This window comes from Stigmatopora argus, chromosome 10 (genome assembly GCF_051989625.1).
Source record: "Stigmatopora argus isolate UIUO_Sarg chromosome 10, RoL_Sarg_1.0, whole genome shotgun sequence".
In the NCBI taxonomy this organism is placed as follows: Eukaryota; Metazoa; Chordata; class Actinopteri; order Syngnathiformes; family Syngnathidae; genus Stigmatopora; species Stigmatopora argus.
In genome coordinates this window covers 9,462,563-9,480,333 of record NC_135396.1, presented here as the reverse complement: position 1 = coordinate 9,480,333, position 17,771 = coordinate 9,462,563, and the positions used below count along the sequence as shown (strand labels likewise).

General features: G+C 42.5%; 2 protein-coding genes across 2 annotated transcripts; both read right to left on the bottom strand.

Annotated features, from left to right (window-relative positions):
• Window positions 1-130: 130 nt before the first annotated feature.
• On the bottom strand, window positions 131-12,328 carry LOC144083653 (uncharacterized). The gene is made up of 17 exons (XM_077611645.1): window positions 12,176-12,328; window positions 11,418-11,519; window positions 11,098-11,254; window positions 10,704-10,756; window positions 10,389-10,484; window positions 10,027-10,219; window positions 8,475-9,223; window positions 7,708-7,812; window positions 7,036-7,305; window positions 5,606-5,752; window positions 4,677-4,778; window positions 4,384-4,540; window positions 4,265-4,314; window positions 4,009-4,113; window positions 3,598-3,799; window positions 2,618-3,366; window positions 131-1,908 (listed from the first exon to the last, which is right to left on the bottom strand). Exons 1-17 carry the CDS (start codon window positions 12,326-12,328, stop codon window positions 1,642-1,644), a joined length of 3,657 nt encoding a protein of 1,218 aa, XP_077467771.1. The 3' UTR covers window positions 131-1,641.
• A 407-nt stretch (window positions 12,329-12,735) lies between these two features.
• Window positions 12,736-17,574, bottom strand: LOC144084042 (uncharacterized). Its single transcript, XM_077612306.1, has 6 exons — window positions 16,898-17,574; window positions 16,022-16,343; window positions 15,895-15,951; window positions 15,460-15,786; window positions 14,244-14,595; window positions 12,736-13,989 (listed from the first exon to the last, which is right to left on the bottom strand). Exons 1-6 carry the CDS (start codon window positions 17,048-17,050, stop codon window positions 13,467-13,469), a joined length of 1,734 nt encoding a protein of 577 aa, XP_077468432.1. The 5' UTR covers window positions 17,051-17,574; the 3' UTR covers window positions 12,736-13,466.
• Window positions 17,575-17,771: the final 197 nt, after the last annotated feature.

Sequence of the window (17,771 nt, the reverse complement as noted above, 5' to 3'; positions counted from 1 at the left end):
GGCTAAAGCAATTAGAGAGAGAAAAAAAATCAGTGGCTGTGGAATCATCAATACATCCAGCAGGATGTGGGCAGCTCATGAGTCATTTGCTTTTAGACGCAGAGACGAATAACAAGAAAATGTATCAGTCTTATATTAAAACAATATTTTATTAATTATTCTATTGTAAAATATCATTTTTTTTAAATAATTTAATCATCAAAATGGCCTAGCTGAACTTTAAATCTCTCCTTTAAAAATAGTTTAATCATGAAACCGTTTGAGGTGACCACTTGAAATACACTGGGAAAAAATGGAGGTGGCCAAATTGACTTCAGATTGCATAATCAGACAGTAAATGCAGGAAATTAAATTTAAAAAAATAAATAATACACAGTTCAACACCGCCATCAACTGGTGAGATTTACCTACTATAAATAGTTTGTAACATGAAGTTGGGCTGATATATTTATAATATTGTTGTGGGGAGTATTTCATTTTGCTCATCACGTAAAGATCAAGGAAACCCAGTCCAATGTGATAAATTGTGCCCAATTAATTCAAAATGACATAACCATCTAGGACCAGAATTGATCTTCACAAAGCTTACTTTCCATCACCGGGTCATTCCTAAGACACACATTCCGTTAGAAGTCATTCAACACAGACCATCAGTTTCTTTTTTTTCACTTAAGCGTCTTTGTAAGATCTTGACGTGGTAAAACTGCGTGATCGGAGAGTTTGGATTTAAAACAGTAGATCACTTGTTTTTAGACACAAGGCCAAGAAACAAACTGTAGACAGACACATGTACTTTGTAGTCACTACTTTTCCTGTAAAAGCTGCTACAAGTCATACATTCTATCAAAATATAAAGATGACCATTTAGTATCACTAGAGAAGATACAAAAGTACAAAAATGGTGCAAGTCTGATGAAAGGAACCTGAGTAAACTGAATAAAATGTATCATTTAACAAAAAAAATGGAGGACGAAACATCAGGTTTCAATGCATCTCTGAGTTTTTCCAGACAGAAGCAAATTAAGAGTGAATTGAATCAAGAAAATCAAGTATTAAATATTTGGGTGACATTTTTGGTTGGTCGTGTACAATTACCATAAACTACATGCTTGAAATTTAGAACCTTTCTGCAATTTTTTGCCATACACTCACTTTTTATATTCCATAAAAATATTTTCTCCACAGGACCCTTAATATTTTCAATGAAGGTATGTGTCGTCAAAAATCCCACAATAATTTAATATATTTTTTTAAATTACTTTTGATTACAATTTCATGTACCCCCCCATAAAAACATTTTTTCACCATATATATTAATGACATGAGCAAAAGTTACTTGCTAAAAAAATATTATAAAAACTTCTTGTAACGTATTCCATATTCCATTAAAAAATGTCTTTTTGCAGTGAAAAGATGTCTCATCAACAAACAAGAAAAATAACAGAGCTTTTTCGCTTACTTGCATATCGCGGCCATCCAAGCCACAATTTTAAAAAGACTTGACTGTGAGGACCAATGCAAACTAGCATTTTGCTTTGGTGGAGTTTTTCAGTAGTATGAGGAAGAGCATCCCAAAACTTGGCGTCCAAACCAACAAAGGTTTTCCTTCATTGGACTGTCACGCTGGGATCAAGCATTGGGTCAATAGGAGAAGCATTTGTGGTTGTGGAGGTTCCTCCTGTAGCCGAAGCTCTTGCCACAACGGTCGCACATGAACGCCTTCTGGCCCGTGTGGACCTGCTGGTGGGCCTTGAGGCTATTGCTCTGATTAAAGCTCCGCCCACAGACGTCACAGATGTACGGCTTCTCGCCCGTGTGGACGCGACGGTGTCGGACCATGTTGCCCAGGTTGCTGAAGCGCTTTTCGCAAATGGTGCAGGGGAAGGGTTTCTCGCCCGTGTGGACCGTCTGAACAGAAGAAAGAAAAAAATGCAAAGATTTACTTGTCACTGCTGCACTTAAGTGTTTCTTTTCAAATTTTGAATTGGAATTTGAGTTTGATTTATTTAATAAGGGACAGCACATATTTATAGTCATGAACATATATATGTAAGATTGTAGCCGAGGGCTAATTTCCATTTTTATTTTTACTCCCTTGTGTAAGATAAACGTTGACATAAACTAGACACACACACGTAGCAGTTTTAGACAGCATTTTGATCGCAATTTTGTTCGTCTAACAGCCAAGCTTTAAGATGATTGGCCAAGAGGTTCCGAGATGGGAGTTCACGTATGTTAATTGGTATTGAGTTCCAGGTATGAAGAGAGAAAGAAGGTGCTTTGGCTGAATGCACTCTTTTTTTAAGGGAACTACACAGTCACCTCTAGAGCCAGCCCTCGTTGATGTGCTGGAATTTTTCTGGGGAAAATCTTGCAGTGGAGGAGCAGCTATGTGTTGGAAGATTTTGTAAACCAAGGTGCCATTTGCCTACACTTGGTGTATTACAACTTAACTGAAATCTTTTTTAATCTAAGTGCTAACCTTCAAAATGTGGCTTATCAAAATAAACCCTCTGCCTGGACGTTGAGCACCGTCAATGGCAGGTTGTAAAAATGTTTGCGAAGCACATTATTAGACTCTCAGAACCTTTTCGACCCATTCTAAAGCAAAATGTACCTGGTGCGTCTTGAGGCTGCTCTGCTGCGAGAATCCACGGAGGCAGATGTTACAGGAGAAAGGTTTGATTCCACTGTGCACCTTGGCGTGGATCTTCAAGTAGCTGGCCGACTTGAATTTCTTCCCGCAGACGGTGCAGGCATGCCCCCCCTCCGTGACGTGGTGTTGCTGCTGGTGCGCGAGCAACTCGGCCGGCGCGGCCATCCAACGGGCGCACAGCGTGCAGGCGCGCGGTAAGGCGTGTTCGTGCGTTTGCAGGTGAGCGCGCATAGCCTCGGCGCAGGCGGCGCTGTCGCCGCACACCACGCAGCACGCCAGCCAGGCGGCGGTGGCGTGCGCGTCCAGCGTCCTCTTCTGCATGAAGGACTTCCCGCAGGTGACGCAGGTGAACGGCCGCTCCCCCGTGTGGATCCTCAGGTGGCTCTTGAGCGTGTCGGCCTGGGTGAAGCTCTTCCCGCAGGTGGCGCAGCCGTAGGGTTTCTCGCCCGTGTGGATGCGCATGTGGCGGCGCAGGTTGCTTTGAAGAGTGAAGGTCTTGGCGCAGACGGGGCAGGGGTGAGCGTCTGCGCGCTCGCGGCGGATGGCGTGCAAGCGCTGGTGTAGCTTCAGGCCGTTGGCACGGTAGAAGCTCTTGTCGCAGTGCGCGCACTTGAAAGGTCGCTCGTCCTTGTGCAGGCACTGGTGGTCCAGTAGGATCTCCTTCAGCGTGAAGCCCTTGCGGCACACGTCGCACGTGTAAGCGTGCTCGGCTGGAAAACACCAACGGGGAGGGTCAAACTTTGGAAAACATTCGCTTACGGCCTGCTTCCTATTTTGTGCAGAAAGAATATGTAAGATTTTTGACGGCAACATTCGATCAGATTTACTGTTGGGAAATATGAGGGTGAAAAAAAAGCAGTGTGGGCGTGAAACGGATCACACATGGGATTAACGACAATAGATATTTAGACCGAAAAGAAAAATATAAGCTAAGGACTGACCCGTGTGCTGCCGCATGTGCACATTGAGGCTGCGTTGGCGGAGGAAGGAGCGTCCGCAAAGTGAGCATGAAAATTTCCTGTCGCTGCGATGCGCTGCTCGTAGCTGGAGCCGTTTGCTGGAGATAATGGCGCATTTCTTTCCTTTTCGGACGCCATTTTGGCTCAGGCCTGTTTGGCCCGAATCACACACGTCTTCCAGTTCCTGCCCAGACAGTGAAAGAAGGGTCACAACAATGTAGATATTTGTTTTTAATGATGTATTGCTTTAGATAAATCCGACTTGAATTTGTAAAGAATTACATCTTCCATTACTCACATTGTAAATGCCACCCAATGCGGGTATCATTTTGAAAGACCTTAATGTGAAGTTAAAATGACAGGAACGATGTGATACTAAATGTGCATCCTGACCTGAGACCCAGGATCATCATTTGGATCCAAATTTCGCTCCTTCTCAGTGGGCACACAAGATGTCTGGCCGGTGACATCCAGTGAAAATCCTGGTTGCTCATTTTGCTAGCAAACATACAGATTAGACAAACACGGCATTATGAAAGACTGTCGTTTTTGGGAGTTTATTTCACTCTGCTCAATTTAAATGGACTCTAATCAAGTGCAGAAAAAAGAATGAGTGTAAAGTCAACATGACCCGGGTTGTCTGGAGTACCTTGTACGTTACGTAAAGGACGGTCAACATTTTGGTGTCCACGGGGTCATCTGCAAATGCAAATCAAGAAGTCAGCAAGAAGCCAGTTTGGCAAGAAAACACTTGTTACACTGCACCACCTGAGTTCTTGCTGGGGGGCTCGTCCCCTTCCGACGCCCCGACGACACTATTCACTTCCTCCTTAAGTCCCACCACTTCTTTCACACCATGATCGGTCGTCACAAACATGCTCAGCGTCGCTTCCGCCACTTCCAGCTTCTTCTTCAGGTCCTCCACCTGCACAGGTGTTGTCATTTTTTTCAAGGTTAATTTTTATTATGTTATGAAGGAATCTTTGAATTGAATGCTTCTATTGTCATTAAAAGGCGGTGTATGAGATTAATGGTGTTGTTATAAAATCTATCCAACATACTTGTGAGCGCAGCAGAGATGAACATTCGTGGAAAAGGGAACAGATGTTCTCAGCCGCTTCTTGAGCCAGGGACGTCATAAAGGAGCTGACTTGATGGGCCACCTGACAATCAGGGTACCAAAAAAGGGTCAACCATTTCTTAACCTTTTATTGGATGACAGGTAGCTTTTATTAATGACATTCTTCCCAACTATCTTCCTTTACGCTTGTATTTTCATCAGTACCATTTTTATGCAACTTTTCCAAAAATAATTCTAACTTTTCTCATTTTTTTTTCAATTTAGGAGCCCTTAAGTAAAGACCACTCTGAAGAGATTTTAGACTTGGCGACCTTATTGATTAAAAAAGAATAAGAGCAAACTTTTATTGAAAATTAAAGCTATTTTTAACAAAGACAACCCCATCTCTTTAAAAAAAATCTTTATAAGATTAGTTTTAAATAGTTAAATCAGCAGCAAGTGAAATATCTCCTGATGCCAAGATAGGTTGTCATGGAAATAAATATGGAATAAGCGAGTTTTGTTCAACGCTTTTATCATTATTAATATCTTGGCCACTAAGAAATCATATCTTGATTACATGCAATTTAATAATAATTTTCTTATTTTGATGAAAACCGTGTGGCTGACGACATACAACAGCATTAGATCATGTTTTTACGGACCCAAAATGGCGACCTCCATGCCTTCTTGACCCCGTGAATTCAGTTGTTGACAAGTAAATTGATAACTTTAGTCTTATTCTCGTTTTATAAATTCCGGGTTTGTGATTTAGACGCGGATGCCGCAGTGACAAACAACCTAGCTATTCTATTTCTATGATGACCCAAACCGGCGGTGCGGGAGCCATGCACATAAACATATACACACAACAACAACAACCAATCAATTACATTAAAACAAAGAAAATGGAAAAGTAATAAAGCGTACTTTATAGGACACCAAAACTGTTGTCTCCCCGACCGGTGACATTTCTTGCTGCGTTTCGGAAGCAGTGACAACATTGTTCATTTCGATCACCGCCAAGTTAGCCATTTCTTCCAAAATGGATGTAGCTCGTACCGCAAAATCCCCCATTTAGTAATGCGAGGAAAGGGCAAAAACTTCGTACTGACAACAACACGTGTCAAAACTGCAGTACAAGTACAACTGTGCCCTTAATTGGCCCAGTACAAAGGCTAACAGTCTCGCAGTATGGACATATGCCGCGGGTAACATACGTCATATCCGATTATGCAGACGCAGTATAAATGCGTCACTTCTGTCAGATTTAACGTGGCGTTCAAGACATCTGTCATTTTAACCATTCTATTTTTTAAACTGATAAAAAAAAGTTACAATTTACAATAACGTACATGTATTCATCTAATACATTAGTTTTTATTTTCAAGGTTAGCTGAGGTAGTTAAAAGATGTACATTTGCAAAGGTTCCTCAGAAAACGTTTTTTTTGTAATTCCCTCTCAGAAAAGACTGCCTTGTAGATTGACTTAAAAAAATAAAATTAAATGAAAATAAAACAATGAAACAATTTGAATTTAAAAAACAAGCTTACGTCCAATTGCCTAACAAGTAAATGTCAATGGCGCATAGCAGGGCAGTGTAGCGTTTGATGATAATTACTAAAAACGATTATGCTTTCTTTCAGTTATTTGGTAAACAAACAAAAAACTTATCTTATTGATGGTGTTGAAATAGGACTGTGAATGATCACTTCTTTAACAGTATCTTACAAGTTTTGGAAAAATTCAATGTTGAGAAATAATGAGCTGATTGTAGACATGTTGTTTACATGCTCCTACACTACTCGCTTTAACTTTATATCAGTTATTACTGACAACTACCACAGCATTTTCAGCAGGATTATTAATGCAATTGAACGTAATGGTCAGTTGTCTGTTTTTTTTGTAAACTATTTATCTTAGTTCACCCTGCAATGTCTAGCGACAAGCAAAACAGTGTTTTTTGAGTACATAACCTAAAGTACAAATACTAATAACTGTGTTCAACTAACCGCTGCTTAGTTCAAATTACGTAACACGTGAGTTGCGACACATTTATTGTCATTTCAGTTTGCATATTTAGATTTTTCTTTGTCGCATTGCATGAGATTTTCTGTTTATTTTGGGGTATGCATGACCTATATTGCCGCTAGGGGTTCAAATCAATGGGTGTACGTATTTGCCATAATAAACAAAACATCAGCATCTTTGATTTTAACTCTAGACCCATTCAGTAGTGTCAAGAAGTGGTTGGAAGTGCGGCATGTTATTATTCTAACTTAATAAAATAAACCAAAGGATACATCCCGTTTGTGCAAACTGCCATTTAGCCAATGAGTTAGTTCTTCTTAACCATTCACTCAGTCGAGGAGCTGCATTTGTGGTTTTTGAGATTTCTCTTGTCGCTAAAGCCCCTTTTGCACCCTCCGCAGATGAACCTCTTGAGGCCCGCGTGGGTCAGCAGGTGGGCTTTGAGGCTGTTGCTCTGGTTGAAGCCGCGGCCGCACTTGGTGCAGACGTACGGCTTCTCGCCCGTGTGGATGCGACGATGGCGGATCAAGTTGGGGGCGTGCTTGAAGCGTTTGTCACATGTTGCACAGACGTACACTTTCTCGTCCGTGGACCCTCCCTGGAAAGGAGACGAAGTTACAGGACATCGCCGTGATCGTGCGGCGATGCTTAGCGTGTGGGTTCGATGAATCGGGCAAAGATAGCGAGCGTCTTTGTGCGGCTCAGTGATGGAAATGGATAAAGAAATTTAAAAAAAATTCTTTATAGATGCTAGCAATGCACCGTGATATTAAGTATTATTTTTCTGAGTGGTGATTTCTTGAGAAAACTACTGTAGTTCCCATGGCAAAAGAGATAGTGACAGGAATTAAATCCTCTTTGTAGATGCTATCCATGCATTAGCTAATGAACTATTATTTGCCACTGTGCTGATATGTTGTTGAAAAAACAGCGGTGGTTCTCCCATCGTCGTGAAAGAAACAAAGATATTTAAGATTTTCAATTTTGAAATTAATGTTACCTTCTCGGCATTGCTGTTGCACCTGTGGTGTGACAGGAGGCTCACGTCACTATAAGCCTTGCCGCACTTTTCGCAGGAGTAAGGCTTTTCACTTGTGTGTATTTCCTGTAGAATAAAAAAGGGGAGGGGGGACAGTCTTATGATTTATATATTAGATTTGCATTGTGGATATTGACATACATGTAACCCGCAAGGTGTTTTTTCCATCCTCGGGGCCAGATTGAGGGAAATACAAGAAGTCATTCTTGCTACTAGGTCTCATCTCATCTCATCTTCTGAACCTCTTTATCCTCATTAGGGTCGCAGGGGGTGCTGGAGCCTATCCCAGCTGACTCCGGGCCTGAGTCAGTGGCCAGCCGATCGCAGGGCACAAGGAGACGAAAAACCATGCACACTCACCTCAATACCTAGGGGCAATTTAGAGTGTCAGGCTACCATGCGTGTTTTTGGAATATGGGAGGAAACCGGAGTATCCGGAGGAAACCCACGCAGGCCCGGGCAGAACATGCAAAGTCCACACAATGGGACATGACCTGGATTTGAACCCAGGACCCCAGAGCTGTGAGGCCGACTCACTAATCACTTGCTCCACTTGGCCACCTTGCTACGAGGTAAAAAAAGTTATTTTATTTTTTAATAAATAGGGGTGACCCTACTTTGCGATTTTTCGATTATCGCATCAATGTTTGGTCTACATTAACCGCGATATTACTGTAGAAATATTATTGAGACAGCCTTTAACGGGAAGACTTAAAAAAAAAACATACCTTGTGCAATTTGAGGGCTCTGAGATGGGAAAATGCGCGAAGGCAGACGTTGCAGGGGAAGGGCTTTTGGACTCCACTGTGCAAGCGGGAGTGTATCTTCAGGTAACTGGCCGACATGAACCTCTTCCCGCATACGGCGCAGCCGTGCGCCCGAGTGGCCGTTTGATGCTCCTGCTGGTGCGAGCGCAACTCCGTCACCGTGGTGAGCCAACGGCCACACAGCAAGCAGGCGCACTGCACGGCGTCGGCGTGCGTTTGAATGTGGCTGCGCATTGCGTCGGCGCAGGCCGCCACGGCGCCGCAGGCCACGCAGGCCGACAAAGCGGCGTCGGTGTGCGCCTTGAGGGTGCCCCGCTGGATGAAGGTCTTCCCGCAGGTCTCGCATATGAACGGTCGCTCGCCCGTGTGAATCCTTTGGTGAATCTTCAGCGTGTCGGCCTGGTTGAAGCGCTTCCCGCACGTATCGCAGCAGTACGGCTTTTCGCCCGTGTGGATGCGCAGGTGGCGCGCCAGGTTGCTTTGGAGGCTGAACAACTTCTTGCAGATGGGGCAGGCGTGCTCGCCGGTGCGCGCGCGGCGGATTGCGTGTAGGCGTTTGTGGATCTTCAGGCCGTTGGGTCGGTAGAAGCTCTTATCGCACTGCGTGCACTTGTAGGGTCGTTCGTCGTTGTGCAGGCGCTGGTGGTCCAGCAGGCTCTGCCTGAGCGTGAAGCCCTTGCCGCACGTGTTGCATGTGTGAGCACGCTTGCCTGGAAAACAGTGGAAATTGTTCCTAGAGTAACACCAACTAAAATTTTGCTGTTTTTGTTTTTAGCAACTTTTGATCAATATTAACAAACACCTTGACCAGCCAGGGAATAAGATCAAAATGAAGAAAATTTGTCTATAGGGAAAATTTACTATTTTGTTTGACAATCCAAGTGCTAATCAATAAAAAGGGGTACTCGGTCGTTTAGGCGGTCTTTTGGTCGCCCGGAAGGTTGTTGATAATTACCATCTAAATCGTTGCTCAAATTCCCTAAATACAAACAGCGAATTATTATTTAGTCATACCTAATGTCCTATTAATTATTAGGCTAAAGAAAAGCTCCAAATTTCTCTGACTTTTGTTTTTTGTTGGAGAACGTGTTAAGACCCTGACTGACGTAGCTTCTTAAAGGGACAACGCATGTACATACTCATACACTCACACGTCCGCTCAGTGAATTTGGATTTACAAAGGCAACCTAATAAAGACCTTAAGTCGTGTAGGCCACAATATAAAGTGTGACCTAGACAGCCAAATATATATATTATACTCACATTTATTTGTAATTATCATTTGTGAATCATTAATATGAATAACGTATTAATCCAGCGGTCAGCGATCAGGTAAAAAGGATCGGAAATCTAGTCCTGTTAATGACAACCAATTAGTAAAATGAGTGGCCAAGAGAGGGTTGAAGGATTTTGTGTGATGCATTTAAGAATTCTAGAACATTATTCAAAAAAGCTTGTTGACATCAAAGACTTATTAAGTAAAATATGCACAGATAGAAATGAAAGCACTGACCTGTGTGCTGACCCATGTGCTGCCGCATGTGCACGTTGAGATTACGCAGAAGGGGGAAAACGCATCCGCACAGCGAGCACGTAAACTTCTTTTCGAAGCGCGGCGCTGCCTGGGGAATTTTGCGCGGCACTCCGACTGGGTCTTTGATTTCAGCCTGGCCCGTAAGCCCAGTGTCGGCGGCATCTTCCGGTCTCTGCTCAGAGAAATGGCATTTAATTGGCACGAATAAATGACAAAGATGAGCATGAAATATTTGGACAGCATTTGGCTGTGAATCACTGTTGTAGCTGTTGAGAATAAGATTGCTATCTTGATGGCAAATAAGAGTGAATACAATAAAATGATCTAAAACCACTACAAACCTGGAAGTCTAGGTTATTTATTATTTCCTGCTGGTCTGAACCGACGGCCATCTCATCGACAATGATGACCTGGGCTGTCGGTTCAAGGAGGACATCCTAAAAAAAAATAATAATAATAATAAAAAAAATTCTAAACTGTCTTTTGGGACCTAGTTACTAAGTTAAACATTTTAAACAATGTATTCCAACACGAGACCTCTACTGACTGATAATTGCGTAAACATTCAGAAAAGGGTTGCTTTTAAAATAAAAGTGCTCAGTGATTGGACAGGTTTGAGGAAGGAAAACAGGCTGATTTGTGGTAGTTTGGAGCACCTCATATGATGCTAGGTCAACGATGGCCGACTTCTCCACTTCTCCGGATGCAGCTGCAAATGAAAACCATGTCAGAAATCATTGTCTCACCACCAAGGGAGAAAAAAATAAAACATGTATACAGTAACCCCTCGATTATCGCGTATTCACTTATCACAAATTCACTACTTTGTGATTTTTCCCCGCTATTATTATTATTTTAAATCCACGCTGAAACTCATAAGCGGAAGCCACTTTTTCTACAAGGACTCAGCACTGAATTCTTTTTTTTTTTTTTAAGTTCATAAAAATCCTTCGCGAATTCACCACTTGGCGGCGATCATTTTCTTGGCCACTGGAGGGCAGTACTCACTGTTACGTCAAACTATATTGACAATGAAGAAGTGGGAGTCACCTGAGATTTGTGTCTCTGCTTGCAATATTTCTGCCACTCCTCGATCCTCTTGTTGCTCTGTATCCACCACCACAGCACAAGCATTTTGCAAGATCATATTCAACGAGGTTTCTGCCACGTGCAGCCTATTTTTCAGCTCCTCCACTTGCGACTCCCCCTGCGTCACAAAACATGATGGTTAAATGCAGAATTGTAATATCTGACCACCTTGATCTTAAATAAATACATTCAAATACTGGACATACCTGATAACCTTTACACTTTTAAACACACAAAATGCAGTTTGTGAATTCGAAATATGACATTTCGACACAACTTACTTGCAAGGTCAGCAAAGAGGAACATTCACGGAAAAGATGGCAGATGTCGTTGGCCGCCTCTTGTACCAGTGATGTCATAAATGTTTCAATATGATGGATCAACTGAAGAGAAATAAAAAAAATACTTGGTTGACAGCTTTATAGGGGTAATTAATGGATTTGGGTGATAAGCGCCATTAAAAAAAAACGTATCAAAATATTACACAAGACGTGTTGCATTGGATATAGATTTTTTTTTAAATTAATAAGCAACGTGGAAGTTTATCAGCGATTAGTAACAATAGAATTGTGGTTTTGGGGGGTGTTTGGCAGGGGGCTGAATTGACTGCGACACAACGCAGGCGGAAGAACTGAGTTGGGGTGATTTAAGTAATGCCTGTCAAATAGTTTTTCTAAGTAATTTAGCTGAAAGAACAATGAAACACAACATTACAACATTAAACTAGTTATGGGAGTATCTGCTCAGGCATGCCTGCTAGCCTAATTATTACTTTTCGTACTAACTTCTCATCAATAGGTCGATAACGTGGCGATTTTTTTCTGTACAAAAGTATCACGCGTTAAGCTTTTTTGTTCGTTTAGTATCTTCCAGACATGTAGGATGTACTTTGACAGATTAATTCTTTAAAATACTTCTAAAGCATTTGTGAGTTAACTCGGATGCTACATGTAACATTAGCCTGGGGAGCTAGCACTTCCATTTCTGGGTCAAGTAAATGTCCATGATCATTTTATATATATAAACGAATAGAACTTACCAAATCATGAGATGAAACTAAACTGTTTCCCTCGTCAAAAGTGAAAAATTCTTGCTTGATGTTGGAGGAAACGACAAGTTTCTTGATTTCAACGGCAACCTTGTTGGCCATTTCCTCCAGAATGGAGGTAGCTCGTTCTGCAAAGTCCCCCATTTGGCAACGTCAAAACCGACTAAATGCACAGTTTGTGAAGAGTTATATACATTTTACCACACGGGAACCAACCCGCACAAAAAACTACCTTTTTAACTTCCTTCCCCCAAAAAACACGCGTTCTTCCTACTCGGAAAAGACGCAATTTGGCATCGCATTTCAAAATAAGGGACCATATTTCGATTGAGAATCTAAATAGGGGGAAAACAGATGGTAATCCAATATATTTATTTACTAGCAGTCCAAATGATTAGACGTCTTGCGCCGTCTACAGCGGCAGCCAACGAGTTCATTTTTGTTAACTTTCAAAATAAGAGTTATGTTCTGCCACGTGATAGGTCAACAACCCCAATTTATATATTGAAATGAAACGACGTACATCCTAGCCTCTCACAAAAAATAGCAAATGCTTGTGATGCACTTTAATGGGGGAAAACATTCCATAAAGCCTTCCAAATGAAATGCAAAATGAAATAATTCAACATTTATGTATTTCTACCTACAATTCAATAGCTGGGCTACCCAATGAAGTGTTTTTTTGGGGGGCCTGACTGGGCTGCGCGGGTTTGATTCCTACTCAGTGGCATCATGGGTGTAGCACAAAGCTAGCTAGATGATGAACGCCATTATAAAGGAATATAAAACCAATATAAATTATATTCTTAATGGAAGCAAATGCGTTAACGGAACCGACAAAACCTTTATCACATGCATCCCAGCAAGAAGAATTTTAAGAAAAACAAAAAATAAAACAATGTTTTTAATAGGCAATTACTAACCCCACCATTCACCCAGGCAAACATTTGATCAATGCTATTATTATAACCAATCACACACATGTATCCTAGATTTCCCACCCTTCCCCGTGATGTCATTAATACCCATTATTAAGCGCTCCAGCGCCAATCAGATCAGTGTCTGCGCGTGGGTAGAACTGACATCACACAATGCCCACGCCTTTTTTGTTGAAACAATTTGTAATTTGCTTATTTAAATACTTAAGATTTTCTTTTCCCATCTGGGGTCATTCGTGCGAGGCGTGCATTCCTTTGTTTGTAATGCGGCAAACTCCTGAAAGTGCTCATTTCAGGCGCTAGAGGCGGTCACACGCTACCCGCGAGTCAAGACATTAGTCGCGTCACCAGGTCGGAACGGTGCACGTGTGTCTCTTCAGTCGTTTGGCGTTGGAAAAGCTAAGTCCGCAGGTGGCGCAAGAGTACAGTTGCTCGCCCGTGTGCACCTTCATGTGGTACTTGACGTGTCCGAGCTGACGGAATCGGACGCCGCACACCTCGCACTGGTACGGCTTCTCGCCCGTGTGGATCCGGAGGTGCAGCCGGTAGTTGGCGTAGACGCGGAAGGCCTTGCCGCAGTGCTCGCAGGTGTGCGGCTTCTCGCCCGTGTGCTGCAGCCGATGCGTCTCCAGCACCTGGCGGACGATGAAGGTCTTGCCGCAGGTCTCGCAGGCGTACGGACGCTCGCCGGTGTGCGTGCGGAGGTGGTAGTTGAAGGTGGCCTTGTAGAGGAAAGCCTTGCCGCAGGTCTCGCAGGCGAACGGGGCGTCGCCCGTATGGACCTGCTCGTGTTTTTGAAGCCCCGCCTCCGTGTTGAACTTGCGCTTGCACGTCTGGCAAGGGAACTTGGTCGTGTCCACCGTGCTCCTGTTGTTCAAAGAGTTCAAGAAAGAAACACATGTCATGGTATTAATTGAATTCATTCGTATTTAGTTCATTTCTATAGGAAAAAATTGATTTGAGATACGAGTAAATTGACATATGAACTCGGTCCCGGAACGCATAAAGCTCGTATCTCGAGGCATTACTGTATTTTTCCTATTTTTAAGATAACAGTAGTTAGCATCAGTTTTAGATGAGGCAAGAGCCCAACCCCCAAAAACGAGCACTGTGATCCTCACCTATCACGTTTGACGATGACATTGTGATTCGTGTGTCCCCGTGGGCGTCCCCTGCGCCTCCGAACCAGGGCGCCGGCATCTGCGCCGTTCTGGTGCGCCACCTTCTGGTGCTTCTTCAACTGCCAGTTGTATAGGAAAGACTTGCTGCAAATGTCGCACACGAAGGGCTTGGTGGCGCCGTGGACGAGCATGTGAGCCTTCAGCCTGTCCTGCCGGAAGGTGGCGCCGCACACGTGGCACTTGTACGGCCGCTCACCCGTGTGGATGCGGATGTGGCGCGTGAGGTTGTGGCGATGTGCGAAGCCTGCACCGCACGTCTCGCACATGAAGGTCTTGCCTGACAATATTTGGTCTTTAAAAAAGAAAAATAATTGCAAAAGACATTATCATGTGACCGTGACTTGCCCCAGAGCTGGGCGATAAAACAATAACGATGATTATTGTGAAATAATTGTTGTCAACGATAATATTAAAAACGTTCAGTAAAAATTCAATCAATTTTAAACTGTAATTACACCGCCCGACCACCAAAGACAACGGGGGCGCTGTTGCGAGATGAACGCTGGTTCCAGACGAACGCTCAGAAGAAGAGGATGACGAGGAAACATGTTTTTAGCATGTGGGCGATAGAGACTAACATGGAGCATGAACGCAAAAGGACAATAATACAGCCAAAATAAGCGATTCTGAGATGCAGGACAACACAGGGCCGATACACTAAAAGATCCAGATTTCTTTCTTTTTTTTTTTAAATGCCTCGTAAATACCTGTGTGCAAAGAGCATTTGAAAATGTCCTTAACCTACTGTCCTCATTTGAGAACCTTTAATATTTTTCTTACTTGATATCAAGATGTTTTCCCATTTTCTCTAAATGTTAAATAAATATAAAGAGGAATCATTTATTTACTTATTCGCGAAAGTTTGAAGTTTCAATTTTGAAACAAAAAAGATATGATAGTTGTTGTGATAATTATCGATAGACTGATATTTTTTCTTCTTATCATAACATTTTTTGTCATACCGCCCAGCTCTACTGCTAAGAATGACGGAAAACTCTTATGCCTGCTTGCTTTAACTAATGGTGATTTTCGTATCAAATGGCGAAATGTTGAAAACAATGCATTCAATGTGAAATTTCAACCGAGGGTAAAATACCCCAAACTCGTGGTGATTATTGTGCTCGACCTAGGTTAGATTTGAGATTTTGCAGCATACCCAAGGAAATTTCATGGACCATCTGGTGTGACTTGAGCCGCTTCACATTGTTGAAGGTCTTGTCGCAGTGCGGGCACGGAAAGGTCCGAGGTGACTTGCCCTCGTGGCGCAGCATGTGACGCTCCAGCGAAACGCTGCTGCGGAAGGTTTTGGAACACTGGCTGCATTTCTGGGGCTCCTTGTGGGTGTACACGTGCTTTCGGAGCTGGTCCTTATAGCTGAAGCTTTTCTGGCATACGTCGCATTCAAACGCCTTGTTTTGGACGTTGGGTTGCATGGGTTTCTGGACGTCCGAGGACTGAGCCGTGCCGTCGGACTCTATGATCTCTGCGGGGTGGGGTTGGGGAAATTATTTTTATATGAGCCCATGAAACACCGGCCATCAAAGCCAACGTTTTACCGTTCCTGTCCTGACAAAAATTCCAATGACCTTACCTGTACTGGTCGATGGCGCCACATCTTCAAAAATGATCTCCTCCAACGTGAACGCTTCTATACGGATCGTTTTGGTTAGTGTTGAGACATGTTTTTTTTTTTTTTTACAGTGGATTTGTTAACAAACCGTCGGCAGCTGCTGTCGTGACGACGGGTTCTTCCTTCACCAACCCCTCAGGCATTTCCACCAACTTTCCATAAGGCTTCAGAGTCATGATCCAGCCAGTCTCCTCGTTGAGTACGGGGCAGCCATTCATCACGCTGTCCTTCCACGATTTGTATTTGTCCAAGTCGTCCGTCACAGACTTCAGCTGGCCCTCCAGCTCGCTCACTTTGTCACGTAACGTCAGCGTTTCCCTACTTGCCGAGTCAAATAGCTGCAGGAAAACGTTGTTGAGTTCCGTGGTTGCGTCCTGAGCTAGCACCTCCACCGCTTTCACAAATTCTGTCTGTTAGGAGCAAATAAAAAGACATGAACAGGTTTTTCATGCGTATTTTTGTTACCCTTTATGGGCCATTCCAGGTTATGGGCTCAGTAGAATATTAGTTCCAATTTGTGCTACCAGAAGAGTGTAACAAAGAATTAGAATTACAAGAAAGACAAGTGCAATTTCATCTTCAAATGATTCTATCGTGATTAAGTATTCCTGTTTGAATGATATTTAAAATGCCTTTACATAATGTTTGCCCTTTTTGTCTATAAGCACCACTAAATTATGAATAACGCCTATGTTCAGTAATCATTTTTTGCAAGGGTGGTACTATTTTAGCTATTGCTGTTCAACGATCATTTACATTCCACGCGAGCCAATATTAAATGCATTTCCAAAACTTTCTCTCCTAAAACAAATGTACTACTTACTGTAACGGATTTTTATCTTAAAAAGCACCTATTCGTGGGTAAAACTTGGATGCTACAATTCGGCAAGCTAGCACGTCTATGGGTCAAGGAAATGAAAAAGTAATACTAATAATAAAGGGTAATATTATTAATACAACTTACCAAGTCCTGAGATAAAGTTACAATGTTGCTGCCGTCGCTGGTAGTGATGATTTGCGTCATGTCGGAGGAAACGTTATTTTTGCTCATTTCAAAAACAACCTGGTTCGCCATTTGCTCCAGAATGGCGGCAGCTCGCTCCCCAAAGTCCCCCATTTCGTTAAGTTAATAAAATGTACAACGCGTATATTTCCACCTGTCAAATAATGTCAACGAACCAGCGAAAAGAAAAAAGAAAAAACACAGCTTATATTTACTTTAACTGCGCTGTACAAATGAGTCAGTTGGATAATCTTGTGCTTGTTGTAGATCTTTTTGGCGGTTGGCAGACCAGCTCATCACTAAAAGGCATCCGTAACAAAGACTCAAAACGAAGGTTCCGCTTGCAAACTAAACCGAACCAAAGCATACAAGACAGAATAAATGATCACAACGTACATTTAATTTCCACTGAGAATATTATACGTTTGAAATAAAAAAGTTTTGGGGGGAGAACACAATTTACTGTAGTTCAAGTTGGTAATGTTGGAACTATAAAATATGCACCTAAAATTTGTTCCGCCTAAAAGCAAACCGAAGCAAGAGACGCTAGCAACTTTCTGAAGTAGCCACGTGGTACAGCTATTTAGTAATATTTTTTCTCTTTTGTCTGAATTTATTTTAAAACATTGCACACCGACTAAAGACCGCGTGGAGAAAGAATGTATGTATTTTAATACACAAATCGAAAACCTTTGTTTATATCTTAGAAAAATATGTTTCCTGTCATATTTCAAAATAAAAGCACGTTCTGGTTGAGAATTTATCAAGGGCCATTCAATCGGAGTTTGGGGGCCTGGAGGGGCGATGAATGGTTAAATGTTAAATATTTGATTTT

Bases quoted from the DNA above. Each gene is read 5' to 3' on its own strand.
- LOC144083653 (XM_077611645.1), bottom strand. From the start codon at position 12,328: ATGGGGGACTTTGCAGAACGAGCTACCTCCATTCTGGAGGAAATGGCC. The intron at 10,220-10,388 runs GTTTGTAGTGGT...TTCTCTGAGCAG, and splicing joins TAAATAACCTAGACTTCCAG to AGACCGGAAGATGCCGCCGA. The intron at 3,800-4,008 runs GTCAGGATGCAC...CTGTCTGGGCAG, and splicing joins ATGATGATCCTGGGTCTCAG to GAACTGGAAGACGTGTGTGA.
- LOC144084042 (XM_077612306.1), bottom strand. From the start codon at position 17,050: ATGGGGGACTTTGGGGAGCGAGCTGCCGCCATTCTGGAGCAAATGGCG. The intron at 16,344-16,897 runs GTAAGTTGTATT...TGCTCCTAACAG, and splicing joins TAACTTTATCTCAGGACTTG to ACAGAATTTGTGAAAGCGGT. The intron at 15,787-15,894 runs GTAAGGTCATTG...CCCACCCCGCAG, and splicing joins GGCGCCATCGACCAGTACAG to AGATCATAGAGTCCGACGGC.